The sequence below is a fragment of the Marmota monax genome, unplaced genomic scaffold (genome assembly GCF_021218885.2).
Source record: "Marmota monax isolate L192 unplaced genomic scaffold, Marmota_monax_Labrador192_F-V1.1 WCK01_AAM20220418_F8-fsc00034, whole genome shotgun sequence".
Lineage (NCBI taxonomy): Eukaryota > Metazoa > Chordata > Mammalia > Rodentia > Sciuridae > Marmota > Marmota monax.
Genome location: NW_026693934.1, coordinates 14,175,658 through 14,196,673, shown reverse-complemented (window position 1 = coordinate 14,196,673; position 21,016 = coordinate 14,175,658). Strand labels below are relative to the sequence as shown.

The following is a 21,016-nucleotide window of genomic DNA, read 5'->3' as shown; positions in this document are numbered from 1 at the left end:
GGTATGTTCCTGTTATCCCTAGTTTTTCTAGAGTTTTGAACATAAAGGGATGCTGTACTTTGTCGAATGCTTTTTCCGCATCTATCGAGATGATCATATGGTTCTTATTTTTAAGTCTATTGATGTGGTGAATAACATTTATTGATTTCCGTATATTGAACCAGCCTTGCATCCCAGGGATGAATCCTACTGGATCATGGTGTACAATTTTTTTGATATGTTTTTGTATCCGATTCGCCAGAATTTTATTGAGGATTTTTGCATCTAGGTTCATTAGAGATATTGGTCTGTAGTTTTCTTTCTTTGAAGTGTCTTTGTCTGGTTTAGGAATCAGGGTGATGTTGGCCTCATAGAATGAATTTGGAAGTTCTCCCTCCTTTTCTATTTCCTGAAGCAGCTTGAAAAGTATTGGTATTAGTTCTTCTTTAAAGGTTTTCTAAAATTCTGCTGTATACCCATCGGGTCCTGGGCTTCTCTTAGTTGGTAGTCTTTTTATGGTTTCTTCTATTTCCTCAATTGATATTGGTCTGTTTAGGTTTTCTATATCCTCCTGACTCAATCTGGGCAGATCATATGACTTAAGAAATTTATCTATGCCTTCACTATCTTCTAATTTATTGGAGTATAAGGATTCAAAATAGTTTTTGATTATCTTCTGTATTTCTGAAGTGTCTGTTGTGATATTGCCTTTTTCATCCCATATGCTAGTAATTTGAGTTCTCTCTCTTCTTCTCTTCGCTAGCATCGCTAAGGGTCTGTCGATTTTGTTGATTTTTTCAAAGAACCAACTTTTAGTTTTGTCAATTTTTTCAATTGTTTCTTTTGTTTCGATTTCATTAATTTCAGCTCTGATTTTAATTATTTCTTGCCTTCTACTTCTTTTGCTGTTGTTTTGCTCTTCTTTTTCTAGGATTTTGAGATGAAGTATGAGATCATTTATTTGTTGGTTTTTTCTTTTTTTAAGGAATGAACTCCAAGCAATGAATTTTCCTCTTAGAACTGCTTTCAATGTGTCCCATAGATTCCGATATGTTGTGTCTGTGTTTTCATTTATCTCTAAGAATTTTTTAATTTCCTCCTTGATGTCTTCTATAACCCATTGATCATTCAGTAACCTATTGTTCATTCTCCAAGTGATATATGCTTTTTCCTTCCTTCTTTTATCATTGATTTTCAGTTTCATTCCATTATGATCAGATAAGATGCATGGTATTATCTCTATTCCTTTATATTGTCTAAGAGTTGCCCTGTGACATAATATATGATCTATTTTTGAGAAGGATCCATGTGCTGCTGAGAAAAAAGTGTAACTGCTTGATGTTGGGTGGTATACTCTATATATGTCAATTAGGTCTAGGTTATTAATAGTGTTATTGAGTTCTATAGTTTCCTTATTCAACTTTTGTTTGGAAGATCTGTCCAGTGGCGAGAGAGGTGTGTTGAAGTCTCCCATGATAATGGTATGGTGGTCTATTAGACTCTTGAACTTGAGAAGAGTTTGTTTGACGAACATAGCTGCACCATTGTTTGGGGCATAAATATTTATGATTGTTATGTCTTTTTGGTGTATGGTTCCCTTAAGCAGTATGTAGTGTCCCTCTTTATCCCTTTTGATTAACTTTGGCTTGAAATCTATTTTATTTGATATGAGTATGGACACTCCTGCTTGTTTCCCAAGTCCATATGAGTGATATGATTTTTCCCAACCTTTCACCTTCAGCCTATGTATGTCTTTTCCTATCAAATGCGTCTCCTGTAGGCAGCATATTGTTGGGTCTTGTTTTGTGATCCATTCTACTAGCCTGTGTCTCTTAATTGGTGAGTTTAAGCCATTAACATTTAGGGTTATTATTGAGATATGGGTTGTTCTTCCAGCCATATTTGTTTATTTCTGTTACTATTCATGGTTTGTTTTCCTCTTTGATTATTTTCCCCCCCTTTACTGTCCTACCTCCCACTGTTGGATTTCATTGTTATTTTCCATTTCCTTTTCCTGTAATGCTTTGGCGAGGATGTTTTGAAGAGATGGTTTTCTAGCTGCAAATTCTTTAAACTTTTGTTTATCGTGGAAGGTTTTAATTTCATCTTCCATCCTGAAGCTTAATTTGGCTGGAAACACAATTCTTGGTTGGAACCCATTTTCTTTCAGTGTTTGAAATATGTTATTCCAGGATCTTCTAGCTTTCAGAGTCTGTGTTGAAAGATCAGCTGTTATCCTGATTGGCTTACCCCTAAATGTAATCTACTTCCTTTCTCTTGTAGCTTTTAAAATTCTCTCCTTATTCTGTATGTTGGGCATCTTCATTATAATGTGTCTAGGTGTGGATCTCTTATGATTTTGCACATTCGGTGTCCTGTAGGCTTCTAGGATTTGGGATTCTGTCTCATTCTTCAAGTCTGGGAAGTTTTCTCGTATTATTTCATTGAATAGACTGCTCATTCCTTTGGTTTGGAGCTCTGTACCTTCCTGTATCCCAATGACTCTTAAGTTTGGTCTCTTAATGTTATCCCATATTTCTTGGATGTTCTGCTCATGGTTTCTTAACAGTCTTGCTGAGCTGTCTGTGTTCTTTTCCAGTTGAAATACTTTGTCTTCATTGTCTGATGTTCTATCTTCTAAGTGTTCTACTCTGCTGGTAGTATTCTCCATTGAGTTTTTAAGTTGGTTTATTGCTTCCTGCATTTCTAGGATTTCTGTTTGTTTGTTTTTTATAACCTCTATCTCCCTGTATAGTTGATCCTTTGCTTCCTGGATTTGTTTGCATAATTCATTGTCGAAGTGATCTTTCATTGTCTGATTTTGCTGTTTAATGTCTTCCTTGATACTTCAGATCATCTGAAGCATGTATATCCTGAATTCTTTATCTGACATTCCATCTGCTGCAGCTGTTACCTCTTCTAAAGTTGCGTTGACCTGCATTGCTTGTGGTCCTTTCTTTCCTTGTCTTTTCATACTGCTTGCGTATCTTTCCTACAGGGGCGGGCGGCGGCTCTGCTCTCTCCTTATTCCAATTGGGGTGTCGTGGCTACCACGCCGGCAGGTCACTGGGCCTGTTCTGGGCGCTGGCGGCGGCTCTGTTCTGCCGCTACTCCAATTGGGGTGACAAGTGTACTACGCCGGCAGGCCACTGGGCCTGATCCGCCGGTCGGTTGCAGGTTTGCCTACCCTGCAGGCGCGGGCGGCGGCTCTACTCTGCCCCTACTCCAAATGGGGTGACGTGTCTGTCGTACCGGCAGGCCACTGGGCCTGTCCCGCTGGTCGGTCGCAGATCTGCCCACCTATCGGGCACAGGTGGAAGCTCTGCTCTGCCCCTACTCCAATTGGGGTGTCGTGACTACCCCGCCTGCAGGACGCTGGGCCTGTTCCTGGCACGGGCGGCGACTCTGCTCTGCCCCTACTCCAATTAGGGTGGTGTGTCTACCACGCCGGCAGGCTCCTGGGCCTGATCCGCCGGTCTGTTGCAGGTCTGCCTACCTTGGAGGCGTGGGCGGCGGATCTGCCCTGCCCCTCCTACCACGCCTGCGGATCCCTGGGCCTGATCTGCAGGTTGGTCACAGGTCTGCTCACCCTGCGGGCACAGGTGGCGGTTCCGCTCCGCCCCCACTCCAATTGGGGTCACGTGACCACCACACCGGCAGGGCCTGATCCGGGCGTGGGAGAAGGATCTGCTGTGCCCCTACTCTAGTTGGGGTGACGTGTGTACCACACTGGCAGGCCACGGGGCCTGACCCGCCAGGCTGTCATAGGTCTGTTTACCTTGCAAGCGCGAACGGCGGCTCTGCCCTGCCCCTCCTACCACGCCCATGTACCACTGGGTCGCGGGTCTGCCCACCTTGCGGGTGCGGGTGGCGGCTCCGCTCCGCCCCCTCTCCAATTGGGGTCACGCGGTCACCTCGCTGGCGAGCCGCTGGGCCTTCTCCGGGCGCTGGCGGCGGCCCGGCTCCTCCCCTCTGGCTCGACGACAAATTGAGGAGACTCGGGTGTCTGTGCCTCACCCCCCCTACCAGGAGACCAACTGTTTATGTTGCCGCTGGTATTGATGAAGTTCTCTCCTCGGCCGCTTTCTGATGACATCAGATCTCTGCCATGTTGGTATCCTATGCGAATGGCAGCATTTCGTTCCCCTTGCCGGGCAACCAAGGCAACGGGTGAGTCCTGACCGGCCCTCAGCAGGACCCGGACAGAGAAAGACTACCACATTTTTTTAATTCATTCATCTGTTGATGGACAACAGAGCTGGTTCTATAACTTGACTATTATGGAATTGTGCTTCTTTAAATATGGGTATGCATGTATCACCATAGTATGCTGATTTCAGGTTATTAGGATAAAAGTTGAGAAGTGGCATAACTAGATCATATGATGTCTCATTCCTAATCTTTTGAGGAACCCCCATACTGCTTTTCACAGAGGTACATATAGTCCCACCAACAGTGTGCAAGTGTTCTTTATTCTCCTCATCCTCACAAGTGTTTATGATTATTTGTATTCTTGATGATTGCCCAGGACACTTTCTACAGATGTATTTGTGGAGGGTCTCCACACTAAGACCTTCAGAAAGGGCTGTACATCTTTATAATTCTTATCTACTTTACGTATCAGCTGTCACTGTGACCAGCACAGGTAGTTTATGTTGCCTGTGGAAGGAACAGAAAGAAAAAGATAAATATCTATTCATTTATTAGCATAATCTATCAAAGAGTGAAATTTCAAAAGTTGTGGAGCAAATAAGCAATCGATTAGCAGAATTAGGTACTAAGTCGCCGGCTCTTATTTCCCAATTATTATAACTTTGGTGTCCCCATATGCACTCCTATATGAAGCGACACAGTGTTCTTAAGCAGTGACTTTGGGCCATACTGGAGGTGGGAGTAAACAGCCTACAGGGAGATGGCAGCTCCTGCCCACTTAATGTCACACTGTTGAACAGGCTGCTGCTGCTGTGCTGAGAAAAAAACATGTCACAGGAGAGGAGAGACACTTCGTTTTCAGTTTCTCAGAAGACGGAACACATGAAATATTTTCCAAATTGAAAACTTACATATAAGTAAATGTTATTTGTATTTAGTTGTTCATTTTGCTAAGGCTGAGACCAAATCTGCCAAGGGCATGGGGCGAAGGATGCTGGGGAGTTGTGATCTATTTGGTGGGAAGATATATCCAAGGACTTCCCTGAAACTGGAGGAGGGAGAGGGAAAGGGAAGATAGGTTGACTTGACAGAGGAATTACTCTACATCTGAATCTCCCACATCATCCCACAAGCAGTATTGTGGTCCCATTGTAGGCTGAATCATCACCACATGAGACCTGTGCCATGATCACTACCTGTAATCAGAGTGCAAAGGATCAAAGCCTTACTGTACCTCTGAGGCATGCAGCCTTACCTGGCTGAGCCTCAGATTCCTTATTTGTCAAATTTGGGTAATAAGATAGAGGGATTAGCCTCATACTTAAATATTGTACGTACAATTGAGCATTGGAGAGTGTCAGTTAGAATAATTAGCTCCTAACCTTTTCCTCTGCCCACAGACTCATCTAATATGATGTGCCCACTGACCCTACTTCACCTTTTCCAAGTTTTCTCATCCTCCCAAGCAAGCATGGTTCATGATCTGCTTTCTCCACTACAAAGATTCTAAATTTCAAAGAATGGGTATTTTTTCTTAGAGTCAAAACCCTATTTTCAATTTCAATTTTGAGGCCCTTAAGATATAGAGTTCTTTTTACTATTTAATTGTTCTGGTCCTGGAAACATTCCTGTCTGAAAGCTGGGAGTGTAGGGTTTGAATTAGAATTCCGTCTCAGAATCTGTGGGCAAAATCTGTTACTCCTTCGCAAGTTCTGCACAGTTGTTGGTTTGTCAAAAGACAGTCCCTCTTTACCTCTAGGAGAGAGTGTGGGTCATGTTCACAGAAGGTTCTAGTCCTGGAAGCTACCCTCCCACACAGATGCCATCTTCCCTTCTTCCTTCCCCACAGATGACAGTAAAGTTCGACTTAGCAGCAGCCCACCCTCCGCCACCCTGGGCAGCCTCCTGGATGATCAGCACTGGCACTGGGTCCTCATCGAACGCGTGGGCAAGCAGGTGAACTTCACTGTGGACAAACACACACAGCACTTCCGGACCAAGGGTGAGGCAGATGCCCTGGACATTGATTATGAGGTGAGTTGACTCTCCCTGCACATCTCTAGGTCATTTTCTCAAGAGGCATAAGAAAACCAGTAAACAGAGCCATTGAGAGACATGGTGCACTGAGGAATCTTGCCCTGGGACTTATCTCCCCTCCATCTATGCCAGACGATCTACAAGGAAAGGAGTCCAGGAATCTGAGCAGTAAGGTGATAATGGGGATCACCAGTGAGATGTGTTTTAAACTCTGAAGATTTCCCTATTACTGGGTGTACATGTGCACACACATGTATGTGCTCGCACATGTGTAGCCTTTCTGTGTTTTTGTCAAATCTCTTGATTAAACATAGTCATTCTTAAATTAAACTTCAATTTAGCCTGGTCAATGAAAGACCTAGAAATTATAAATAAAATCTCCAGGAGTCTAGAATCTGGACTAAAATCATTAGCCTTTATGACCATTCCTATGCAGATGTTTGACTAATGCATGAAAAGCTGTTTCTCCCCGCTCCCTTGTAGAAGAGCCACAGTGAAATATACTGGATGAACACTGCCAAGGAGGTTGCACAGAGTTCTAAAAACTGGCAACCAAGAATTAGCCATTTTACTAGTAGTTGAGTTCAAGAAATGTCTATTGTACCCTTCCTGGATTACCAGGCTTCATGGTCGGCTCAGAGATGATTGAGTCTAATTCCTTGCGTTGGAGAAGCTTATAGTCTATTAGTCAACATAAACCACTATAGAACAAGGAGGTGCTAAAGGGGTAGGAAGCCATGGACACTGAGAGAATACTGGGGTCAGTCTGGGAAATGGCAGAAGGCTCCCAGCAGGATACACTGCTAAGTCCTGGATGAGTTAAGTTATCCTGATAGAAATGGTCAGAAAGGTACACCAGGGCACAGAGCATGATATGCTACTAGTCTTGTCCAGGATTTGTGTTATTTAAAGCAGTAGGCCAATAGTGGTTTGTTGGGGTCAGTTCAAATTATAAGGGACATATATTAGATTTTCAGAAATTCTGTGAGTTGGTTGGTAAACACAGTCGTTATTAAAAGTTAAGTTGCATAAGCTGACAATTAAGTAAAATATTTTAAAAGGCAACAAATTATTACTTTCTTATTATTTTACCATATAATTACCTATCCATTATCTATCTAAATGAACTCTTCAAGCTTTTTGTAATCATTTTACCAGTGCAGTGAAAATACTCTGCACTGGGTTACTATAGCATGCCTTCCCAATTTCACGTTTATTGATCTCCCTCTGATAGCTTGACATCCACAGTAGTGGAAGAATCTATACTATGGATATTATCAAACACAATGAATCAAAGTTTGATTCGTTTTTTTTGTGGATTGTTTAGACCAGGGGTCAGAAAACTCTGGTTTGAAAACTATTTTCCTATGACTCCTTTAGGATTAATTTAAACATTTTTAAAGACTTGTTCAAAGAATAAAGAATATATGACAGAAACCATAGGTGACTACAAAAGAGTAAAAAATGTATATAAAAATCAATCAATTAAAAAAAATCAACTGATTAGATGAAACTTAATGACAAACCTTAGTGTATGGTTTATTATTTATAAATTGTGTATTGCACATTGCTTATAAGAGAATGATCTATGTCTATACACACACACATTTGTACACGTCTCTCTGTGTGTCAGTGACCCACCTTGGACCTCCACCTGTTAAACCTTTATCAATAGTCCACTTGAGGCAGGAAATAGTGAAAGATAAATTTTAATAATTAGGAAAGCATGGGGTGGTAGAGGGCCATTTGAGCCTTGCTAATGATCTTACATTATTGAGAATGAAGAACGACTGAAGAATTTTTTCATGATGGTAACATGGCCAATTTCTCATTTTAGACTAGCATTTCTAAATGTTTGATTCAGGGCCAGTCCAACCAGAAACCACTGGAAACTCGCTGAAAGTGAACATATTCATGATCCTCCCTTTCCCACTGAATCAGAAATTGTGGGATAGGACTCAGCAATTTGCTTAGAAGTCCTCCAGGGAATCCTGAAGTTCCTGATATCTCAGAACCACAGTCTCACAGCAGTCACTCTGAAGGTTATGTGTAGCTCGGGTTTGCAGATGGGTGGAAGGAAGGAGTTTCTGAACAGAGAGTAGGAAATCCTGTTTGGAGACAATTTCAGTTATCAGTTGAGTAGATAACACAACAGTAGAGATGGAGATTGGTGCTTGAAAATATTAGGAGGTGGCCTATTTTTTTGTTTTCAATCACAATTATAAACTTAGAGAAAAATCTCTTCTTTTGATCTTAATGTTACTTTAGTACATTGTAGATAAGGCATGCCATTCATTAACTTCAAAAGAAAAGTTGTCATTTTTGACTCAGAATGCTAGATGCCAGAATGATACTTTTGAGTTGCTGAAAATTGGAAGTCTGTGAATATCCATCACTCTCCCTTTGTCTAATTGTTTAATTGATTGAAAACACAAAATGAACAAAGTGAACACACTATATTAAAATCACCTCAAAGCAGAGAAGTCTTTGATGAATTTGAAAACAATAATAAAAGAAAAACCTACAAAATTATCACTCAGTATTACCAAGTCCCTCAAATACTTTCCCTTTAATGTCCAAGGGGATGGTTCTAAAATTCACCATTGCTTGACTTAATTGACTTGCAAGAATCTGTTTACCTATGATCTCTTGTGTATAGAATCTGTACGCAATCACAGCTGAGTGACATTGAAATGAATGTCAGCATTCCGGGAAATGAAATCCAATGATGTCACTCAGTTTATGAAGTTGGATCTGATTTCTTTAGGGCATGCATTGATGTCTTATAAAAAATATTTCCTAGGAAAGAAACACCTTGAAAAGTTTCTCCCAAGCAACCTTTGCTTCAGGGGATGTAGTCCTTTCCAAATATGTGTAGCCAGGTTGCTCTAATGATCATAAAAGAAGACAGATTGACTGTAATAGCATTGGGAGATGCTGGCTGTGCTGGAAAACAAGAGTTATATGCCCAGAAAAGTCTCTAGCCTTGCAGATGCACTTGAAAGGGTATATTAAGAAGAGAGAGAACAGGGATGGGAGGGCCAAGTTCTATCCACCATTATCTCACCAAGTAATTGTGCTAACCAGGGAAATGGAAACTCACAACTCTGATTACTGAGAAGCAAAATTGGCACTATTATTGGAAAGAAGTCAAACAAGATATTTAAATCTAAGATCTGCTTTATTGCAGAATTATATATTGATCAGGTTTGGTTTATGCCTTGAGCCCTTCTGTGCACACATGAGGCCTGGGCTACCGCCAGCTAGAAAGATGGCTGAGTTCACAACCTCAGGCTCCAGTGACCCAACATCAGAGCATCCTCCTGCTGTAGAGCTGTTCTCTATCAAATTTTATGTGAAGTCTAACTGTTTGATATAAACCTATTTCTCCTTCTCAGATTTTACCATAGTGTGAATAGTAGTTGACAAAGAAAGTACAGTGGCTTCTTCTTAGACTGTCTTATGGAGGTCAATCAAGTGACGTTATGACTTTGTATGAGGCAACTAGTCTGGCATTTGCCATGTAAGGCATGAGATTGTCTGCTTCTTGTCCAACCTAGAAGGTGAACACAGACAAGACTCAGGGAGACCTCTGTCAAAAAGATAAGCAGGAAAAAAGATGTAGATCAAGTACTTCATATGGGGATGTCTTCTTAGTTCACATCACTTAATCCATGTGACTTTTCTGAATGCTGTGAGAGACATCATAGCAGTTTTCTTTTCTTGGAGCCTGAAACAGAAAGACTTTAGAAAAGACACATTTTTAGGACCTTATTCCTCTGATACCCCTATAATTGAAAAAGTCCTTTCCTTTCAATAGTGCTAGGGGCCCTGTTTTACATCACTATATGTACCCAAACTCTAAAAACTGTTTTTGAAAAAAAAAAAAAGATTTACATGTTTCTACTCTATAAATAACAGACATTTCATAAACTACAAAATGTATTTTAGTAAAAATCTTAGCTTAAGACATATATACAAAAGCCTAAAACTAGATTAAGATCCTTTCATGTTTAAAAATACATGTGTGGTGTATCTTCAAAAATAAGATTGAAGTTTTTTTTTTTTTTTTTTTAAAGTGAGATATAGTTTCATAATCTAAAAATATTTAAGGTCCTTCTAAGTATGATATGGATTTCAGGAACCTGGGAATAAAATATATGAAAAAAATGTGCCTATATAAAATGAGAAATAAATAACTTGCACTTTTTGTAAAAACTATGTTTAATAATGCCACATCCACCAATTAACTAGAAAAAGTACTTCAAAGTATTACTAATAAACAAAGCCTCCCTACATTTTTTTGGAAACAGGTATCCCACTGGGGGAAAAAAAAAACAGGGAAAGAACATGAATATAAAAAAATACAAATGACTTTCATATGCAAAAGGGTCTTCAAACTCTCTAATTGAAAAAAAAAACAGGAAAGAAAGAAATAACAATTCATGCTCCAAATTACAAAGTCCAACACTATATAATCAGCCACAATAGCATGATAAAAAGAAACCAAAATGATATTGTATATTGTTGTTGGCATAGTAATTAATGCAATCTTTAAGAAAGGATAATATCATTCAAAATTAGGAAAAACATTTCTTTCACTACAACATTCTGTTTCTAACAATTTTCCTATAATTATAAAGTAGTGTGTGCAATGGATATATTCTAGAAATTAAAAAAGAAAAATGAAAAATTTTCCCCAAATCCTTCAAAAGTAATTGATGACACATTATGATCATCTCACTGGAGGAGCAGCTCCACTTCAGTGCCTAGGTGACTTTGCATTGTTCACATAGGCCACACAGCCTGCAGTTCACAGCAGGGGGTCATCTAAGTCTTGGCAAGATATTCTGTGATCCAAGGAGACATGAAAGGCTGGGGATGATCTGCCCAGAGATTCTCTTTCACTCACCTCCCTCACCCAGGGAAGCTGTTAGGGTACAGTTTCTAATAACCTCCCCATTCTGATAAGGTGTAAGGTTTTCACTCTATTCTCCTAGAATACAGCTGTATCATATAAACTTGTTTAAACTGCGATTTACAATTACATACTGAGGAATGGGAACACGCACTTATGCGAAGGTCATCTCTTCCATTTTCTTTAGGAGCCATTGTTTGGGGTATGTAGGGCAGGGACCAAGGGCAGCTGCAAAGTTTGTCTCTTGTTTTATTTGTCATCTGTGCAAATTGGAAGCTGTCTGTATCTTTACCAGGAATGTAAAGTAGTCAGATGTTGGCCTTCAGCTCACCTACTGTGAGGATGCTTTATAAACCTGTACAAAAGTAGCATTCATTAATGACAGAGACAGTCCCATATGTTCTAATTTGAAACTTCTTAATATTAATTGTTCAACAAAAAGGAAAATCAATAATACACCAATAAAAATAATAATAGAATGTCCTAACTAGACAAAACTTTTCCAGTCTTAGAAGACAAATATTTCATGAGAAATGTAAAGAAGAAAAGAAAATACAAAAGAAAAATCAATGTGTAATGGTACAAATAAATAGTGTATGTTTTAAAAGCAGAGATTACATAAACTTGAAAATGTGCAAATAGAAAAATTTTTAAGGTTGCTAAAGAGACTAGTAAGAAAGAATCTGAAAGTGTGGGATAAAACAAGAAGAAATTTTTTTTAACTATATACTCTCCTTTAACCTTTTGAATTTTATTCCATGTGCAAATAAAGAAATATTTTAAGAAGCTGAGGCAATAAAAATAGTGAATGATTTAAGAAATGTTTCTTATATTTATTTCTAACACTACATGCTCTGATTTAATTCACAGTTTATTTTCAAAAGCACATTGCTTCATAATCTATAATTAAATTTACTTACTGTTTTTTTTTTTTTTTTTTGAGTTGTGTATCTTATCATCCCCACCCCTCATTAAAAAAGGCCTCATTAAAAAGGCCAAGATTTTCATTTTTTGTTTTCATTTATTTCTGTAGAATTGTATCTGGCTTGGAAAACACAGTAAGGAAATATTTGTTGAATAAATGAATGATTGTTTTTATGTAAATCCCAAATAATATGAATCTAAGGCCTATTTTTCATCTCCTAAAAAGGATGTAATAATTTCTCCATGCTCAGAGGCCACCTTTGATGCTGCCTTACCATTGCTTGGCATGGCCTAACGGAAACTTCTCTTACAACTAAGACAGTCATTTGACTGGATGGACATCATAAAAGTGTTTATTTGGTGATCAAAATAACTACAGATCACTAGGGAAATTGTTTTCAAGGCCAGGAGAGAGTATAATTGTTATCGATCCTTTTCTTTCTTTGGAAAATCAGTTTCAAGGCTAACACAGGAGGACATCAAGGTGAAGAATAAACTGAAGAAAATAAAAGAGAAAGAAAAGCAAAAAGGAAATGACAACGAAAAAATGAAAAGGAAAATTATTCCTATTATGTGTGGCAGTTGTGATTTTTGTTTAACCTCTAAACAATCCCTATCAAGGAGGTTATCAACTACTACATCACAAATAAAAACCTAAAAGACAGAGCAAAATTGCTGAGTCCCACAATCCCTATTGTCCACTAACCCCTGCCACAGCAGTAGGGCCAGCATGTGAGACCAGGTCTGTAGCTCTTGGAGCAGGATCCATGGGATGGCCAAAATTTCTCACTCCGGGAGGAACACTTGGTCCCTGGAGGCACAGGCCCAGATTGTGAAGCTGATTCCTATCTGTGTACAAGACTTGAAATCGTTTTATGTGGTTCTCCCCTTTGCTTCTAGTCTTCAATTTAAGATTACTGTGAGTTGGAGACCTGCTAAATTTATATTTCCTCCAGTTTTAAAGCAAGGAAATGACATATGAACACTTCCTCTTAATATGTCTTAAAAGCAAACCAATTGCATTGAATATGAAGGAGAGAATCTTTCAAAGCCAGTATTATAGAAAAACATAATTGTTTTTATTAACATGAACCCAAGGAGTGAATGATAATATATCTTCTTGTTTAATAGGTTTTTATTAGGAAAATGACAGTATGGTTTAATTACCCCACTTTTTCTAGTGGAAGTGGCTAAATAAGCATTTGAAAACTTTTTTTTTTTTAGGTTCAAGTAATATAATCATCAATAAAATAATATACAGTTATCCAGGACCCTCTTGGATGCTCCTAGAGCCTGATGCAATAGTATAAATGGAGAACTAGGTATCTTAAATCTAAAAATTTAAAGAGTTGCAAATCAAGCTAGCAAACTATTGAATTAAATATGTTCTACTCTACCAGCTTAGCAAATAGTCCTTCACAGCTAAAGTGCATAGGTCCAAATTCTATCTGCAATCCAAAGAGCTGCCCCTTGTTCACATCTCTCAGAAAGACAGATGAGGGAAGAGGACAGTGGAGACCCTGAAGTGGTTTCAGAGCTGTTGAGGCAGAAGTGTTGGTGCGCTGCTGGGGAATTCCTGGTCTGGATGGTGGTAGCAGCTTTGTGATCATCTCCTCTGGGATCAAAACACATCTCCCTGCAAGACAGGATGTGACCAGGGGATGCAGCAGGAACTTGAGTACCTTGCCTGAGTAACACAGGGTATGCTGAAGTGAGGCTTTCCATTGAGCTTCTTGCTTGAGTACTGAAATGGACATGACTGAACTGACTGGCCAAAGGATCTGAAGTGTGTGTGTGTGTGTGTGTGTAGAGAGAGATACGCATATAGAGATATATTTATATATAAATAGGCATATTTATATATAGTAAAATGTGTGTTTATACAAAATTCATTCAGACAAAAAGATCTTAAAACGTATTAGACCAATTGGGCTAATATACCTGAGGTCTGCAAGTCTATGAAAAGATATCTATTTGGAAAAAGGAACTAAAGTTCTAACAGTTGATCTGATTTGGCCTAGGAACAACAATGGGAACTACAACAATAATAAAAAAAAAATGTTCTGAATACAGCCCTGGTGCAAAACTTAATAATAGATTGAGAACACAGGGTTGGCCTGTCAGAGAAAATTGGAAGGACCTGATGTATGCTGTTGAGAGCACACTGTGGCTTCTGGTGCTATGTGCCCTCCCTCTTGTTTTCTTCTTTTTAAAGACTGCAGCAGGACTTAGGCCAGGACTGTCAGTGCTCTGGGGAAATTTTCATTTTAAACAATGAGACAGTTTTAGGAAAACCAGAATATTGGTGAAGAGATAGTTAGATGCAGAATCCCAGTTCCTGTACTTCTGGCTGTGAGACCTCAGTTGAATAGTGAACTTTTTGTATATCACCTGAAAACTGGGCAGTAAGTGGGGAACAGGAATGAGGAGACAGTTCAGACATTCAGTACTTTGTAAACAAGAACTGATTTTGAGACTAATGCTTTATTTTTACCCAATATAGGGCTGTATCTTGGTAAGATATCATCTATTCTCTGTCCCCAGCAAAATGAAATAAGATAGTCTTCATGCATAAAGAAGGGAACATTGGGAACTTATGAAAGTTTAGATCATAAAAGAAAAAAAACAAAGTAATTTTTTTATGAAAACATTGTCAATTATCTTCCTTCAATTTCCAATTCCAATGTAAGGGGAAAATAGCACATCATGTGCAATGGAAGAACATTAAAGTTCTAGAGATCAGAAGTTCCAATCCTGTCACAGACTGAGTCATTGATCTAGTCAAAATAACAGAGTAGAAGTTACAAAATGGTGACCAAGGTGACTGACCAGGCAAGACTAGCACTGCTTCATCTCATTTGGCTTATCTGTTGTTTTTTTTTTTCTTTCAAAAAAAATAATCATTTGAATTCAGATTGATATTTGTAAAAATATCAAGTGATTTCATGAGAAAATTGGGATTTTTGCCTCATTTTTAATGGCAAAAATTCATCAACCTAGACTTGGCCCATGAGGGGCAGTGCCTTCAGGGAAGGGTCACATGACTCATTAACACCTAGCAAGGTGAGTTTCAAAACTGAAAAAGAAGACAGCAGTTTAGATCCTTCTTCAAAGCCCTTCCATTAAAAAGTGGCCATCAGAACAAATGTGACTCAAAAATGTGCATAATATTTTGAGAAATTTCAAAAGTATCAGAGAGTCAAATTAGACAGAAAGTAGAATCATCAGAACCAAAAGATTCCAAATTTAGATGGGCCTAGAGAAAACAAGAAACAGTAAAGAAGGAATGAACTCGTTGCCATCCAAGTAACATCAAAGATCAAGAGGCAAGCATATACCAGACCAAAGGAGATGAATAGATCAAAGGGAACCAGAGTGGCAGATTCTGGGACCTCATACCTTTAACACCAAAGTGAGCTTTATCCTGGGACTTACCCAGCTGGAGCGCACCTGTGACACACACAGTTACCTCAGGTTACTAGGTAGACTACCTTGTCCAAGACACACTGCCAGTGGAACTCTGGAATCTAATACTTAGTTTTGTTGCCCACTAACATCAGTGAAAGGTACACTCTGCAATTTGCCAAGACCCATAAAACAAGAACAGAAAAAAGAAAAAAAAAGGGCAACATCATCAAAAGGGAAAAGGCAAAAAAAGACCTAGAAGAAAATTGCTTATGCCCTTTTTTTATCCAAATAAAGAAATATTTTGTTGGATCTATTATATTTAATCATAGCTTTTAGGGTTATGTAATAAAAAAATGAGTAAGATATTTTCTCTATCTTGAGAAACTTAAGGGATAAATTTCAAAATATTCACCTTAGTCCCTTTTCTGCTACCAAAGCAGATAACTGAGGTCATCATCTTATAAAGACAAAAAGCATATTTTGCTTTACAGTTTTGGAGTGTTCAGTTCCATAATCACTTGGATCCCTGTGGCAGGAGATTATCACAGAAGTATATAGTAGAACAAACTGGCTCACCACACAGACAGGGAGTGAAAGAGAGAGAAAGAAGAAGAGGCTAGGGTCCCAGGACCTCCTTCAAGGGCATGCATTCAATGACCTGCATGCCTTCTACTACTCCCTTACATCTAGGGACTAGTAGACATGGACATTTAAGGATGTTTCAGATCCAAAATGTAGCAATATTTATCAAATATTTATTTGGTATCTACTATGTGTCAGGCCTCCTTTTAAGTGCTTGAAATATATCCATGAAAAGACCAATGATTCCTACCCTGGTGATGTTTGGATTCTAGCCGTAGAGAAAAACTATTCAGCAAAAAACAACACAAATCAGTAAATTCTATACTAAGTAAGTAGACAACAAACTGCTGTGAAAAGAAAACTAAAAGTAGATCACAGTACTGGGCTTGGGAGTTCAAGGATAAAGGTTAACATCATGGGGACAGTCACCTTTGAATAGAGACCTAAAGGGAACAAATAAGTCTGTTGTGTTGCTATCTGGAGAGAGTTGACTGAGAACATAGGACTCCCAACCTAAAATAGCTGTGCTGAACATTTTAGGTTCTGGGCCCTTCAGCAGAGGCTAGACTAAGCCTACTGAATCCAATCTTTGCATTCACAATTTAAGTGATATCTTCCTGAAGAGGATTAATATTTTCTTGCTGAAAATCCTTCAGTACTCCCCATTCTTCTGAGCTCTACATTCAGTGATTTTGGTGTGTGTCTCCAACTCACCTTGCTAGTTTTATTTATAACTTAAATGTCTATGATTACTTAGTTTTTTAATCACCAGCATAGTGTTTTTGGGTCTGGCTGGGCACAAATGCCGCAGTCTGGCTGGGCACACAATCACGAGCCACCACACAGCTTGTAGATTCAAACAGCAACTCTTTATTCCCGAACTCACACCAGCCGTCTACAATCACGTTCTGGGGAAATCCACGTTCTCTTCCCAAATCCACGTTCTCTGCCCAAATCCACGTTCTCTGCCCAAATCCACCTCCACTGGGCTTCTATCTCCCAAAATATACTGTCTAAATCCTGTGAGAACTCAAGGGGAACTCAGGCAGCAGGATACGCCCTATTCCCAGCAGGAATAATCTTAAACCTTAAACCTGGAACCTAAACCTGGAACGCCCTAAACAAGATTATCTTAAAAACAGGAACACCCTAATCTGCCTTGGTCCTTGAGCAAGGTCATCTACATTCAATGTCACTGCAACATGTCAGCAACATGGGGTACGCTGGCAAGGAAATTGTCATACCTACTTGGCTAATGGCTCCCAGCATCTCCCCCCTTCTGATTAATTAAACAACAAGCAATGTGGCTTAAGGACCGTGCCTGGTAGGTTGTCCAATTCAACACTTCATACTTTTCTCGATATGCTTTTCTGAAATGTCTGTTTTCCTAAATGTATGTCTCAAAATTCTGTTATTCTCCAAACTCCAACTCTCTGGTTATTTTCTCCAGTTATTTCCCAAACCTCTTCTTTGTATAGCAGTTGGTCTTTTCTCATTGTTCTTACCATACCTTGTCTTCCATCATTCTGTTAGAGGATGGATTTTTCATTGGGAATGGCCCTACATTTCTACAGGAAAGAGAGAGTGCATGATTTAACTTCAATACCACCACAGGGGCTTGATCCATGCTTTACAGAAAGTAGGGCCTCAACAACTAGTTAGGGATTTGACTTGGACCAAAAAAGTGGAAACAAGTTTTTCAAGTATTTCTGAGAGCTGCTAACAGAATAGTTAAAACAAAAGATTTTTTTTTTTCAGTTGGTGTGAACAAGAAATAATTGTTCACATATGACAAATTTGGAAGTTTATGACCACTATAAACTTCCAATGAATGGATAAAAACATGATCTAAGTCAAGCCAAGTTTCTAGCTCTGTCTTCCATATACCAAAGACCTTTAGGCACTTCATGTGGACTATGTATGCTGAAATATACTCTCTGTTCAGCATCATCAATATCCATCACATGATGAACTATGCCAAATTCTAAAAAGAAACTCAGAATCCAAAACAATGAAATCAGTAAAGGAAAAATTTTAAAAAATGTTTGGAATTGTGAGAAACATACAATAACTGAATTCACACAGAAAAACAAGATAGAAAATTAGTACCTTTGAAAGGAAAAATTAAGATCAAAATATAAAAATCATTGTAAACTTTTCATTATAATCCCTTATTTAAAATATCTCTCCTAACCACATGTGCATACCATATAAAACCTCAATAAATGCAAAAAAACCCCATTAAATTGCACATTTTTATACTACAAATATTGGTTAACACTGCTTTTCTGTGAGCTGAACCCAAATGAATGAACTAATGGATGGAGTCAAGGAGAAAAGCAAGTATTGGGAGACAGTGAATCAGAGTACAATTAGATCAAGTAGAACAGCTTGAGAATGGTCAATATTCAATTTTTTTCAAATAATTGGTACAATAATTTGCCAGCCTAGGTCATTGCACAGTAGTGACTTTTATATGCATGACTTGATGGACAAAAACAATTTTAAGCAAGATTTTAGTTTTTATTACCAAAGTTTTGATAAATAAGATAAAATATAAATGCAAATGATCCATTGGCTATAATTACTAATATAAAATTAATAGTTATATACCAAGTGTTTATGAAATATTTAGAAAAACAACATTTTATAGGAAAGAAATACATCAATATATGAAGCAAACTTTTCCAATCTAACTTAAATAAACTAAATCTATAACTCAATACTACAATTAGAGCTGCAAGTTTCTACTTGAAAAATCAAAATGTATAAATCACTTGCATATATATATATATATATATATATATATATATATATATCTCAGTTTGTACTCACACTCAAATATAAATAAATGCCATTTTGCCACTTCTCTCTCACTTCATCCCATATGCTCATCATTCTGTTTCCCTTGATGGCAGGAAAAACATCTCTATTGAGTAATTAGTTAATACCTATTTATACCTTTGTGCATTATTGTGTAAACACTGGATTATATTAATGTTTCCTGGGCAGATTATTAACTGGCTAGCCTTAGTACTATCTTACATCAAGGGAGGTATTCCATCTACTTGTCCCACCTGAAAGCATATCACCCACTAGTCCTACTTGGTTTGGAGTCTTGAGAACCAAGTGTTACCTTCTGCTGCTGTGTTCTGTGATACCTGGTATCACCTAGATCTGTGAGATATAGTTACTTGTGCTCTCCCAGACTTCAAATGCAACTACCAGCCCTCTGTACATTTACTGAAAACCTCAGCACTTTCATTCCTCCCCCTGCATCCTGTTCTCTTAGGCCTATGCTAGCTAGAGTGCCCAGGTCAGTGAGAAACAGGTCTCAGGGCTCTCCTATATTGGAGCTCCACTTAAGCCACTGATAATCCTCCTGGCTTCTCTCCAGCTCTTTTGTTCTGGGGCCATACTGAACTTGAAGCAGCTCATATAGGCTTGCAAACATCACTGCTTTGGTAATCAGGATGATTTCCAGGATCTGACTTGTGATTTCTATCCACCTTCCCCAATGCTCTATAAGTTTCAGTCCCTCAGAGTGGAACAGAGAATAGTCTGTACACTACAACCCAACTTTCCCCAACAAATTCTTCTCAAAATCCTCCACCCAGACTAAAAGGAGTAATAGTTGCTCCCTTAATGCTGTAGAAAATTACAAGGTTATATACAGTATTCTGTGTATTATTTTTCTTTGGATAAAAATATTTACCCTGAATAACTTAAGTACTGTTTTTGCTGTGTAAAAGACAGTGCTTTTTGTTCTTTCTATTACCTTTCAAATTTTGTTCTGTATCTGCTGTTTTCCTAAATCACAATGCAGTGAAGTAGAGCATTGATTTTTTTTATTAGAAATTGAAGAAGGTGGTGAACATCAAAGTGAAAAGGTAATTTTGTAAGCTCTCAAAAATATTTCTTATAAAATATTTGTGGGATTTACAAATTTATTGTTGATTGTTTTTGTTTTCTAGAATATTTTCCAAGACATATATCGTGAAAGATAAAGCTTCTCTTGGGAGACAAACATAGACTTGATCTAAATATTTGACAAAAGAAAACTAGGCTTTTATTCATTTACTAGGTAAAATATGGATATAAAACAAATGGTACCCAACCATGACTCAATAAGAGAGAAGTTATTAATTCACCATCTAACAATGCAATTCAACACAGCAATAGATTGAGCATGAAATACTTAGTTCCATCCCACAAACTTTTTGAGAAACAATGGATAATGCAAAGTGTTCATTCTCATTTCAAACACAGAAACAAATTATATGTAAACTGGGAGTACAGGAATGTTTCCCTGATGTGAAGTCAGAATCAGAGTTATGTGTCCATGGTAAATGGAAGGGTTTTTTTTTTTTTTTTTTTTTTTTTTTTGTCTTCTTTTATTTCAGTTTGGTTTTAGAAGGTTCTATACCATTATTATTATTTAATATTTCTTAAATTGTGGCTCGATCCTAGAAAGTTTTGGTTATGATGACAAAATAAAGAAAAAATATGTACAAAATTGATTTTAAAAAGGAACAAAGTGCTTGTAGATGTAATATGATTGTACCCTTCACAAATACAAAGAAATTATCTTTAAAAAGTATATGACTTAATATGAAGTTACATACAAAATATTTTGTTAGAGAAAATGAACCAGCACCAATAATATGGGTATTTATATGATAAAATATTAGTGAATTAGAAAAAAATATAATGGAATTTTTAGTAGTATGAAATTCCTAGAAATTAATTCACTGAAGAATATGTGAACTAGGGAAAGACATTAGCAACTTAGGTGGAGGAACCTTATCTGAAATATTCTGAAAATAGAAAAAGATACTGAGTTCTTGGAAAGGAATGTGAAATATTTTTAAAAATTCATTCTTCTCTGAATAAACTCTTTAATGAAGTAATGAATCCTCAATCAAAATTTCAACAATTTTTTTTCAAATAAAATTCTGAAATTGTGAAAAGAATGAAGGATAATATCAATTCTCTTACAAAAGTAAAGCATCAATA

General features: G+C 37.9%; 1 protein-coding gene across 1 annotated transcript in view; it reads left to right on the top strand.

Annotated features, from left to right (window-relative positions):
- Positions 1-21,016, top strand: part of Cntnap5 (contactin associated protein family member 5) — an 824,707-nt gene that overhangs the window by 388,731 nt on the left and 414,960 nt on the right. The window contains exon 6 of the mRNA XM_046463789.2: positions 5,981-6,165. Within this exon, the coding sequence (XP_046319745.1) occupies positions 5,981-6,165 (185 nt within the window). The remainder of the gene's footprint in view (positions 1-5,980; positions 6,166-21,016) is intronic.